The 13,227-nt window shown below is 36.0% G+C and overlaps 1 protein-coding gene across 2 annotated transcripts in view; it reads left to right on the top strand.

Moving 5' to 3' along the window:
- The window catches only part of LOC136848101 (multifunctional procollagen lysine hydroxylase and glycosyltransferase LH3-like), a 126,057-nt gene that overhangs the window by 23,442 nt on the left and 89,388 nt on the right, over positions 1-13,227 (top strand). For both annotated transcript variants that reach the window (XM_067120310.1, XM_067120309.1), the window contains exons 2-5: positions 5,144-5,244; positions 6,259-6,365; positions 8,175-8,449; positions 12,454-12,573. In XM_067120310.1, coding sequence (XP_066976411.1) covers positions 6,262-6,365; positions 8,175-8,449; positions 12,454-12,573 — 499 coding nt within the window. In that variant the 5' untranslated portion in view covers positions 5,144-5,244; positions 6,259-6,261. The remainder of the gene's footprint in view (positions 1-5,143; positions 5,245-6,258; positions 6,366-8,174; positions 8,450-12,453; positions 12,574-13,227) is intronic.

The following is a 13,227-nucleotide window of genomic DNA, read 5'->3' as shown; positions in this document are numbered from 1 at the left end:
ATTTAAAGTGAGCGAAGATTCAACAAACATAGAAGGCCAATCTAACAAAGCAAGCTTTAATTTAAAGGTAGGAATCTCCAGTACTGATGAAAGTAGTCACAAAATATGTATTATTTTAATTGATTTTTCAAGTAGTTGTCAAATAAGAAATATGTCTCTGCTTCTAGTTGTAATTACGGTAGGAAATTAACTTTATTCTTGAGATGAGTGATGACTTCTCCCTCCCCAGTCTCTGGTCACCTCAGTTAAATCACTGAATGGAATGAAACCAAAATAAAATAAGGTATTTTTTTTTATAAATCTCTCTCTCTCTCTCTCTCTCTCTCTCTCTCTCTCTCTCTCTCTCTCTCTCTCTCTCTCTCTCTCTCTTCCAATTAAACTCCACGGCAACCCCTCCTCTTCCTGTCTGGATCACCCCCACTCCCCCAGACCCTTCAAGTCCCCCTCCCATACACTTCAGCCCCCCACCCGAAACTTCAGCCCTCCCCTTCCTCATCCACGTTCCACAGGAAACCTTTAATTAAATCTTGTGCTCTAACACCTGCCGCTTGTTTTCATATGGAAAAAAGAAAGTTCCAAAAGGAAAAGCCCTAATGATAAATGTCACAAAAATATAAGATGAACTTTTGTGTTGAGGATGAGCGAGCTTTATTATCAATAAGCATTTTTCCAAGTTCAGATATACATATTTATATATCTTATATTATATATATATTTACACACACACACATATATATATTTATTGATATATATACACGTACACACACACATAATATATATATATAATATAAATGCAAACATATATATATAATATAAATGTAAACAAGTGGAGAAGTAGAATCCAAAAATGTTCTTTCTTCTTCTGCTAAATCTGCAGCCAAAAACTAGCATGTATTATTTAGATGCTGTTAATTCTTTCCTTTATTCCAGTCTTAAAGCTTTAAGTTGGTTTTTTCGTCAGTTCGAAATATTTGCTCATATATGTGTGTTGTTTATCCCTTTCTCTCACCTTGATTTAAGGGATAAATAAGAGGAAATTCTTCTGATCAATAATCTCTCCTTACCTCGTCTCTCGAGCCTTTTCTTCCTCGTAGTATGTCAACTTCGTGCTTTCTTTTTTGTGGTTACTATTTTGGATGCGGCTCTGTCGAGCTCAATGGGAGTTCCTCTTTCTTTCAGGCAGACTTGCAGCACTTGTCAGGCCACGTATTCCCACCTTGCAGACGTTTTTACTTAAATACCCTTGTCAACGGCACCAGGAAATCTTTGCTCGCACTACCAAACCCCCTTTTTACTATTATTATATTTTTTTTCGAAAGATAATCCGTATTTTAGTTTTCTGTAAAAGAAAACTGTTGAGATGGCTTTGTCTGTCCGTCCGCACTTTTTCTGTCCGCCCTCAGATCTTAAAAACTACTGAGGCTAGAGGGCTGCAAATTGGTATGTTGACCATCCACCCTCCAATCATCAAACACACCTAATTGCAGCCCTCTACCTCAGTAGTTATTTTATTTAAAATTAACGTTAGCCATGATCGTGCGTCTGGCACCCCTGTAGGTGCCAACAGCGCAGGCCACCACCGGGCCGTGGCTGAGAGTTTCATACAGCATTATACGCTGTACTGAAAACTCGATTGCGCCGAAGACTCTTCGGGCATTTTTTACTTGTTTTTTCTGGTAGTCACCGAAGCATTCGGTAAGTGGGAAAAGTATGTCAAAGAGAAGCGACGGTAAAAGCGTAATCTTTTTCTCGCTTGAATAAATGTCTGAAATTACTGCAAATGAGATTTCCCAAGGGCTCTGAAAGGTCTGAGAGGGTGGTGACCATTTCAAATAAAATTTTTTCCTAGGACGATTTGGGTTAACATATGCGATATATTTTTAACTGTTTATGTTTTCATTAGCATATACATCATGTATTTTTTTTAAAGATTTTTTTTACTGTTTAATTTTTCTTGTTTTGTTGTTTAAATGTCAGTTTTCACAATTCTTATTACCTTTCAAATCAGTTAATACCTTAGACTCTGCTGAACTGAGCTGACCTGATTTTTTCTATGGAAAGTTGAACAGCTTTAGCTGCTTACCATTTTGGACCCTAGGTGACAGATATTGAGACGAAAAAGAATATTTAGGAAAGGAGAATTCAGTTTCCTCCTTTTTCCAATATTGGACTTGCCCTCCGATTGATGTATGAACCGTTGATGTATGAAAAAAGGCGATTAAGGCCTTTTTCATTCATATAGGAAATCAATAATCTCTCTCTCTCTCTCTCTCTCTCTCTCTCTCTCTCTCTCTCTCTCTCTCTCTCTCTCTCTCTCTGCGAATCCTTAAATCTCCCACAATTTAATCTTCACCCAGTGGCTCTGTCCTGCAAAATCCAGAAAATGATCGATTGTATCACAGTGTCGGGTTTTGAAAGTTAAGGATCCGTATATGTTCGGAATCTTCTAAAGACATCCCACCATTAGGGCCAAAGGATTCTCAGTTTGCGGAGTTTTGCTAAAGCAACGTTATGGCGACTTACTTTTGTGTGGAAATTTTCACTGAGACTCGAACTCAGTGGGAAGATTGAATTTTATCTCTCAAGTAATCATGAAAAGCTTGCTGATAATTCAGTCAACCACAAAAAAGTGGGGACGGATTGGTGTCAGTAGACGAGGAAGTATGGACTGTACCAAGTACACGAGAGAAAATAGCTCTGCAGAATGTTTTAACTCTTTGACCGACAACTCTGTATCTTGCTTGATTGGTTTGAATTAAATTTGCCTTTTGCCAGCATGGGCCCTTGCCCAAAGGCAGCCTGTAAGTATGGAAAGGTGTTAAAGAGAATGAAAGGCCTAATATGGACAGCTGGACTCTTACCAACCAGCCGAGACGATTGTATGTTGGCGGTTGGTTAAGATTAAAGCGGCATGAAGCCATCACAGGCTCTTGCTTTAAGCAAGGGTAGTAAGTTGTGCAAGGGGATAAGAGGCCTTGTGTGGACCTCTGGATGAGATGTATCTTGCTTTGCCAGAGAATTGGTCTTGGTGTTTGCTAAGATGCCAAAAGTTTTCATGCTAATCTAAAAAAAAAATGCGTTATAAGTGATTTGTTTTCATTCTGTTATGGCAATTCTGGCGTACAATTTTCTGGGATGTTCTGAGTTTAGATCATTTGGCGATAAGGCCTCGAAATCTAACGGTCCTACAAATTTTTTCTACATGGTAAAGGGCATAATTACTGTTTATGATGTTTTCCATGTTTCTGTAAAGTTAAATGTATTGGTACATATTTGTCTGCATGCACACACACAAGTAATACAGTATACATGTATTAATCTACAGATATTTACATATGCATAAATAAGCTTTACTCATGAATATATATATATATAATATATATATATATATATATATTATATATATATATATATATATATATATATATATATATATATATATATATATATATATATATATATATATATATATATATATATATATATATATATATATATATATATATGTTATATATATATATATATATATTTTGTGGGACAGTCTTTCTTCAATTTTCGTCAAGTGCTGATATACATGTGGCATCTATAACTTCCAGTACTTCTGCCAATCTTCAAGACCGAAATCTTGTAGGGACAAACAAAACTGCTACTATGCTGCTGTTTGTATCCACTCCCAATGGCTTGTGTTAGAATGAGCCGTAAAGGTTGGGAAGGCCACGGACAAGAAAAATTGCCCCAGCAAGGGGAGCAGCAAGTGTGTTGGAAGAAAATGCAGTATAGTGAAAGACAGGGAATGAAAAGCAGACAGCATGTTAATGGTCAAGGACTGAATTTATTTAAAATTAGACAGTGCACATCTCTACCAGGCAAGCTGATACTTAGTACCATGACGTTCGCTTGCTATCGAGAAATGACCGAAAAAGCTCTGCCTGACGAATTTGGTCATGGGCATTTCATTACATATTGTGTAATCGGTTGCATTAAAAGTGATTTAAGTTCTTTATTACCCGACCTTTAACTAAGATTTTTACCGAGAGAGGAACTTCAAGCGTGATAGTGCTGCTCTTGCATGATTCGTGGTTCCAATACCCTGAAGTTTCCCGTAGGCGGGGTAGTGCCGTCAATGCACCTCACGGGGTGCACTGTAGGCATTACTAAAGGTTCTTTGCAGCGTCCCTTCGGACCCTAGCTGCAACCCCTTTCGTTCCTTTCACTGTACCTCCATTCATATTATCTTTCTTCCATCTTGCTGTCCACCCTCTCCTAACAATTATTTCAAAGTGCAACAGCAAGGTTTTCCTCCCGTTACACCTTGGAAACCTACCTTCTCTCAATTCCCTTTCCAGAGCTGAATGACCTCATAGGTCCCAGTGCTTGGCCTTTGGCCTAAACTCTATATTCCATTCCATTCCAATATCTTGAAGTTGGCGTAGACTTGGGCAATGACTACCGCATGACTCGTATGAACAGAAAACACATCGTAACCGCATGATTCTGGATTGGGAGCGGCGCTCAGAACGGTCACGTGACTGGATTGGCGTCGCAAATGCATGGAACATGCACTGGGGATGCCCGTGTGTTTGAAAGAATGAGTTAGGACCCCAGAACAAGTGATCAGAGGTGAGACTTAGGTAGGGTGGTGACAGGGAAAGGAAATATAGAAATTGTGTAATTTTACGTGGGTAGAATTTCTCATCATTTGCGTATATATTCTTTCTCTCTCTCTCTCTCTCTCTCTCTCTCTCTCTCTCTCTCTCTCTCTCTCTCTCTCTCTCTCTCTCTGCGAATCATTAAATTATCTCACGCCCTCTTTTTATTTTGCCTGGAATGCTCTGCTATTTTGTCTCTCTCAGCGAATCGTTAAATCTCTTACGTCCTCTTTGTGCGCTTATAATTCTCTTCTTCTTTGATATCTCGACGTATTAGTCGAGTAATGAGAGATTTAATTTTTATTCCTTCATATTTAATGCATTATGGTCCGTGAGATTTGAATGATCAGTTCGACGACTTTTGAAGTTGGGGTATTCATAAGAAAACGTTTACTTTTATTGATGTAGGTGTGCGTTGGTTTATTTGTCTGTTCGCTTTTTATTCATTTATTTATTTGGTTCTATTAATTATGTTGCTTTGTTTTTGCTTCCAGGTATTCACGTCGTAACACTCATCGACGAGGAAAATGAGTCTAAGGAGTTGGACAGCTGCCTCCTCCATTCAGTCTGTCGACTCAACTACCAGAATGTGAAGGTATGTCGAAGTCTCACTGCCCCACGGCGAAATTGTGAACTTTTATGTAAGTTACATGTTGATGGGGTTGTATTAATTAGCTGTGGATAGTACTTTATTCTGTTTGTTATTCTGAAAGCCTAAGATTGTAGGCCTAAAACTGGGAGCAGTTTCTCTCAGCGTCTTGTTACACCTTGTCACTAATAAAAGCACCAAAAAAGTACAAGTATTGTCACATGGGTTGATTCGTTCGATTTCGTAATAGGGCATTTTCCTTCCTTGAGAGGCAGTCTGGGTGCTTTTAATTGAATAATAGACTTTATACCGTTCATTTTGTAAAATCTAATTATCATTTTGTAAGTTATAATTTGGCGTGCATGCCATAGGCGTAACCGGATTAAGACTCAAAGGAATGGTTTCCCAGTTGTCATTAAAAGAGCAGTAAGTTTCTAGAATAAGTTATATACTTTCATTTGTTGAACAATTCTTATTTATGTCAGTTTGATAAAGGTGTTGGACACTCGTAATTTGACTTCAAGGGGACGAATATCTTCAATTTTCCTCCAATATTTGATACTTCTTGGAATAAACATTGGCGACATAGCCCAAAAAGTTGCCAGAAAGTGCCTCAGCAACAGCATCCTTCTTCGATTCATTCGACTTTCGCATGCAAACGCTGTGTAAATTACATGTATCCCTGTTTTTTCTACATTTCCCCCTAATTTCTAGCTGACAGTGGGTCAGGCATTTAAGGGTATGTGAACAGACATTTTCGTTAGCAGCGGTGACCTGTTACAAACGATTTCCATTTGTCAGGGATTTATTGGTTTGAGTTCCATTACGAACGTAAAAACTTTCAGTAGAAAATGTGGCAGGTTATGAGATGAAAATGTTTAGATTAATTTTTTTTTTATTTTATACTTAATGCATGATATTTGCAATGTCTATCAAGGATAAGTAAGTAATAAGGTCTCTTGCACTACGGTCGATATTCTGAAGCATCTGTGAATTTTCTTTTAAATTCTCTCTCGTCAGGTGATGAGGAAGTGGTGTTCATCTGGAAGCTGTGAGGAGGACTTACCGCGACTCCAAGATCATCTGGCCGACCTGCCGGCGAATGACTGGGTGGTTGTTGTCAACCCGTAAGTATATTATTATTATTATTATTATTATTATTATTATTATTATTATTATTATTATTATTATTATTATTATTATTATTATTATTTCGGAAGAAGACCCCTCTCTCAAACAAACTTCATTGAATAGAATGGCCGTCTGGATGCCGTTTAAATCGAGAGATTGAGAACTTCGATACAAACCAAACGGCATTCAGACGGCCGTTGTATTCAGTGAAGTTTATTATTATTATTATTATTATTATTATTATTATTATTATTATTATTATTATTATTATTATTATTATTATTATTATTATTCGTGGTCTCGGTAGCAAGGTTTTCATTACTACAGCCAAAATAGAATGACAATTAAACTACAGTTAGTAAAAAATTTTGCATTTAACTGGAATATTTGGGGTTTGAGTGAGTGACCCAGACAATTAATAGAGAATAAATTTATGAACATGAAAATAAATTCTTATAAAAATGACCCAAATTAATCAGTTCATAGTCTCTTTCTTCCATCTGACTTTCCACCCTCTCCTAACTATTGTTTCATAGTGCAACTGCGAGGTTTATCCTCCTGTTTCACCTGTCGATATCCCTTTCAGCGCTGAATGGCCTCATAGGTCCCAGTGCTTGGCCAGTGGCCTAAATTCTATATTATATTCTATTCTTTTATCCGTCGTGTCTTTGAAATATATTCTTATGAAAAAGACAGACAACTTGTAAAAACAGTTATTTGGTAAGGCAGTGAATTTGGTCAGAGGGTTGGTTTTTAAAATAGTATTTTTTGTGTTTGGACATTAGAATACACATGAAATGTAAATGTACACATTTATGTAGAATATTAGTTATGTTCATCCAGTTTATTCTGTATAACGTATCTGTAGCTTGCAGTGAAAGTGGACTTAGAATACACGCAGTCTGAGTATTAATTTTAAAGTTTTCCCAGGTGTTGCTTTAGTCAGCTTTTGGAGCCTGCGGTAAACTATTTGCATACGATATCAGGTTCAAGTAATTATGTTTGGCAGAATGGAGTCTCGCTTTTGAAATGTTTTTTTAACCTGTATTTTCACTTGCTTTTCTCGTTGTTAATTTTATTATCTCGTCAGATAGCAAAATTATACAAGTCAGTTATACTAGAATGACATTTGTGGATTTTCATGTGAACGTTACAGTATTTGAGAATATATTAAGAGGTTTTTGTGTTCACTTCGGCTACTTCAGTACATTGCCCATCAGAAGTTTCGTAGAAGCTTCAGTGATTTCAGCTGTATATATTTTCCTTCTGCTCCAAATAACTGGCCACACTGAAAGTTCATGGAGTCCAAATTATTTTGATTGTAGATTGAATTAATAATCACAAATATTATGAGAAACCAAAATTTTACTTATTGGTTTGTATAACTAGTTATGCCAAAGAATTTGGATAGAGGCTTTGTATTCAACTGTACTTGTGTGTCGTGTGTAAAGAGGATATCTCAAAATGTAAATGATGGATTTGAATGAAATCATGTCTAGGGAGTGGTTTGATGTCGAAAAAGAGTTGGTTAAAATTTGAGAAGGATCAGGGTCCTTATTGCGATAACATTGCAAGATAGGGAAGTTTGCTGCACCGACTGTGCTCGTTCCCAGAAAAAACCACGTTATTAATGAAGAAAAAGCAAAAAGCCTATATATTAAGAAATCTTCGGACTCTCAAGAATTCGTGCAGATATGGAAAACTGATATGATTTAAAGAATAGATTTATGTTTTCAGAAGTTATCATCGATGAAGGTACGTATTGATGAATATGATTTCAGTGAATTATCTTTCTCTCATTTCAGCGGAAACGAATTTGTTTACCTAATGGCAAGTCCGGAGTTGGCCAAAGAAAAACTCCTGGAGTCGGGTCGGAGTTTTATTGTCGCTGCTCAGCCGAAGAAGGTCGAAGACTCAGGGAAAGACGGAAAGCATAAAGAAGGAGATGACGCCGAAAATACAGAGAAAGGAAACGCGAAAGAAAACGACGAAGGAGATGAGAACAAGATAAAGATGGAAGACGTTGTTACCGAGTCCGCAGGTGGGGAAGACGAAAATGCCCTGATGAAGGTGCTACGAGGTAAAAATCAGATAATCTCGTTTGCTAATTTTTTGTACCACGGGTATTAAAAGAAGCATTTCTGGGAACGAAAATTTCACCTTTTATCTACTGATAGAGCGCAATAATTGAAAGCAAAATATGGAATTCGATAAAGCAATTTCTTCATCCATGAATAGAAAGGCTTTGATGATTGGATTTTGTTTTCATTTCTACAAGTGCTACACAGTAAAGGAAAAATTTTGTGTGTGGCATACCTCGACTCAGAGTAAGCTTATGGTAGAACTAATAGAGATGCATTGTTGGGGAGGGTGTTGTGAAGGGTGTATGTTATAGAGGGTAAGTCGCCGAGAGCTGTAAAGTTTTTATGAAGGACATGCATAATGTGCGAGAGTTTGTAGGCTGGAGAGTGGCTGGTTTGGTATGAAAATGAGGATGAAACAAGGATGTTTTATGTCCCAAAGGCGTTTTAATACTTTTATGGATGGCATGATGTGAAAGGTCAAGGAAAGGATAGTAGGTGTAGATGCTACGTTGTGGGATAAGAAGATGAGCCGTGAATAATGTGTGTTGTGGTTTACGTCTGCATATGATACTGTCCTGATTGGGGATAGTGAAGAGATGAGGCAGATGGTAGCGAAAGAGTTTGAAAGTGTTTGCAAAAGGAGACAGATGAGAGTAACATGAGAAGTGCAAGGGTAAATTAGAATTATGAAAATGGCACAGTGAATATGGATAGTAAGAGAATGGAAGCAGTGGTTTTTATAGGTGTTTGGGAGTAAATCTTTTGGATAATGGTGAGGTTTAAGTCATTGTTGAACCAGCTTCCCTCTATGAAAGTGGAGTGTGAATATTAAATGCTATTGAAAGAAAGAAGGTAGAAGCTGTACAGATGAATTGATTGCATAGTTTTTGTGGCATAAAAAGAAATGAAAGGGTGAGAAATGTGGACATATGTAAGAGTGGTAAAAGGCTTAGTTTAGATGAAGCGAAGAATAAGACTATTTTGAGAATGTTTGGTCATGTGGAAGGAATGGATGATAACAGGCTGGCATAAAGAGTATACAGTTCAGAAGTGCTGGGAGGGACGAGAGGAGAAACACCTAGACAGGGCTGGATAGATGATATAAAAGAGGTATGGGAAAGAAGGGGCCTGGATATCCTGTAAGTGCAAGTGTATAAGATAGATGTAAGTGGCGCAGTGTGTTGGAGGTTCAGTGTTGAGCCTTGTGTGCAGGTGTATGAAGAAACTGGTGCTGTGGAAGTTTTCTGCACAATTCATCAGCTTAAATTTTAATTTTGGAGCGATCATTGTCCTTTCTGTTCTTAGGAGCCAAGGAGCCATTTCCGTATAGAAGACACAGTGTTGAAAAATATGCATACGTATACAATCACTCAAAATGTGTGATGAAGCATACTAGAAATATCCAGAGATGGATGGCATAAAAGGATGTCAAACACTGCCCAGACACTTTAATGTACTGTGTGTCATACCCATGAAAGATGCTTATAAGGTAAATACGGTACACGGAAGTGCGTAGGCAGCATTATTTTATTATACTCCTCTTTTGGTATTTGCAGTTTGTTTAGACAAATGCTATACACACACACATATATATATATGTGTGTGTGTGTGTGTGTATTGATATTAATCCATAGACAGTCCATTAATATCGAATTCATTATAACTTGATAATGGGAGGTAGGGCGATTTAATGTACCAACCTAACATTAATTAAAAGACTGTTTCAAATCCTGGTGAGGATTAGTATGCCTACCATACATTTACCTAAAGTGTGAGTTGTTCTAAAATATAATGGATATTAATGTTTTATGGATTAATATTAAAATATATATATATATATATATATATATATATATATATATATATATATATATATATATATGTATATATATATATTTATATATATATATATTACACATATATATTAATATTATATATTAATATTAAATATATATATATATATATATATATATATATATATATATACTCTGTATATATATATTTATATGTATACATATACACATATATACATATATAAAATTATATGTGTGTGTCATGCAGTACGTATGTATATTCCAGTAAATAAATATACAAAAAACCATCGTCACTTGCCTTTGCGAACAAAACTACTTAATAATAGAGGCTAAAGGAATCATAAATCATCACGAGGTCTCCACTAACAAAGAGTCCCCAAACGTAATTTCCAGATGTTTTCCAGAAGGCAATAATGAACTTTGAAATTGGCTCCTCAATAAAAAGAATTGGAACAGCTGCTAGATAAGATTTTATTCCATTTCTTAATTGATGCTAAACGCGTTATTATACAGGGCGTGCTGGAAATGGAGTTGTCTGTTTTGGAATCGCATTCTCACCAGCAACAGTCATATATATATATATATATATATATATATATATATATATATATATATATATATATATATTATATATATATATATATATATATATATATATATATATATATATATATATATATATATATTATCTATATTTGCATATAATGTATATATATATATGTATGTATATTTTATTATATATATATGTGTGTGTATGTGTATTTTATATGTATATATATATATATATATATATATATATATATATATATATATATATATATATATATTAACTGGAAAGGTGCAAATGAGAAAGATGCATAATTACAGAAAATAATTCGTTTTCATATAGAGCATTAAAACGTTATACTAAATACACACATATATGTATATGTATATATGTGTGTGTATTTAGTATAACGTTTTAATGCTCTATATGAAAGTGAATTATGTTCTGGAATTATGCATCATTTTCATTTGCACCCCCCAATTGATCTGTAAAAATTCCTTGACTAAAGAAGCCACTACCTTCTTCCTCCATCATTTTTCCTCTTGTATAAGTCTGAACACACCATCTCTTGTTTTCCCAGAGTTGTGGAGCTTTATTGTCATTTTAAATTCCACAGCTTTTTAGTCAGTGTAGAAATTGTGAGTTCGCTGCCCTTAAAATAAATATTGGATGATTGTTCATCATCTAAGACTTGAAGAATGAACAGTTCTTCAATGGGTGAGCGGGTTCCGTTCTCAGCTACCACTCTGTTGGTCGCAAGTTCGAATCTCCGACCGGCCAGTGAAGAACAAGAGGAATTTGTTTCTGGTGATAGAAATTCATTTCTCGCTATAATGTGGTTCGGATTCCACAATAAGCTGTAGGTCCCGTTGCTAGGTAACCAATTGGTTCTTAGCCACGTAAAAGTAAATCTAATCCTTCGGGCCAGCCTTATTAGGAGAGCTGTTAATCAGCGCAGTGGTCTGGTTAAACTAAGATATACTTAACTTTTTTTTTGAAGAATGAACGAGTAGGAAGTATAGAATTAACTATATAAGAACAAGGGCCCCTTGAGATTTTAAATTGAACTTATGGCTTTATGTTTTTGAAATATCAGGTTTTATTCGTTAACCGTAAACCGGGAATTCATTAGTGTTTTGATTTCCAGAAACTGAGGTTTGTTATAAACAATATCATTTGACAGTAGAGTCATATTTCACTATTTTTATGTATATTGATTTTATAAATTCTTACTGTCGCGTATTACAGAAAATAGTAATTCATTGCAGATGCATCAATGTCTAGTTTTCATTTTCAGTATTTGTCATTTGCTGGTTTGTGTCATTCTCAAATTATTCATCAATGATTGACTTACTATGAATATCAATTTTACCGAATCAGTATCCTTAATTCATTTGGACGCACCTCTGGTGACTTACCAATTTTTTTTGTATATTTCTAAATCTCTTGGTTATTTGAGATCATATCAGCTAAGTGAGAATATTGCGATTGGTACTCTTCTTGTGCATGACGTAATTAAGTTTATTCTCAAAACGCGCGGCTGGTTATTTGAGAGTTATTTATTAGATAATAGTCAGAATTCCAGCAAAAGTCTCATTGACTAAGGATTGTGACAATGGCCTCCTCTTCACTCCCTCAGGTGGCACGATTTTGGGTCACGTGGACGCCGTCCGTCGAGCACTTGAGGAAAAACGCATACCAGACGATTCCATGGTTGACACTTCAGCCCAACTCGTGCTGTTTGGAAACCGACTGATGGGTGAGTCTCTCTCTCTCTCTCTCTCTCTCTCTCTCTCTCTCTCTCTCTCTCTCTCGTGCATGTTGGAGCAGAAGCTGTGATAGATGATTTAGCAGAATATCATCTGGAAACAGTTAAGATGATAATGACTTTTGTTGGTTAACAGTGTCTTGCCTATGCGTGTGCTCCAAAGTCCTATGCTGTGGTTGTTAGATCCAGGAGAGATGACCTATTTAGGAGCATACAACAACCAGGTATCGTGAATAAAACCTTACGTGTGAAATAAAAAAAAAAAAAGAATGAGTTTCAGGCGTTAAATGAATTTGGTAAAAAATGTTAGATTGCAAAGCACGCAAGTTTTTTTTTTTTTTTTTACTTTAGTCGTCTTCCATTACCAGTTATAATTTCTTGGAAAGAGGAGAGGGGAGGGGGGGGGAAGAGGGGATGGCGTACGTAAGACGATAAGTTACTAAGTACTTCCACTAAACTTCCCCTACGTTGAACTCAAGTAGATAAAAATCCCCATAAATCATAATATTTTTTTCAGTGATGAAATGTAGCGGGAGATTTTCGATGGTTAGTAAAGGGCAGAACTAAACAATTTGGGAAAACGAAACATGGAAGCCATTGTGTAACAGAATGTTGGTAAATTGCGTCGCTGAATGTTGGTAAATG

This window comes from Macrobrachium rosenbergii, chromosome 18 (genome assembly GCF_040412425.1).
Source record: "Macrobrachium rosenbergii isolate ZJJX-2024 chromosome 18, ASM4041242v1, whole genome shotgun sequence".
Taxonomy (NCBI): domain Eukaryota; kingdom Metazoa; phylum Arthropoda; class Malacostraca; order Decapoda; family Palaemonidae; genus Macrobrachium; species Macrobrachium rosenbergii.
Note: the sequence above shows the minus strand (reverse complement) of the source record. Positions and strands in the feature narration are given on the sequence as shown.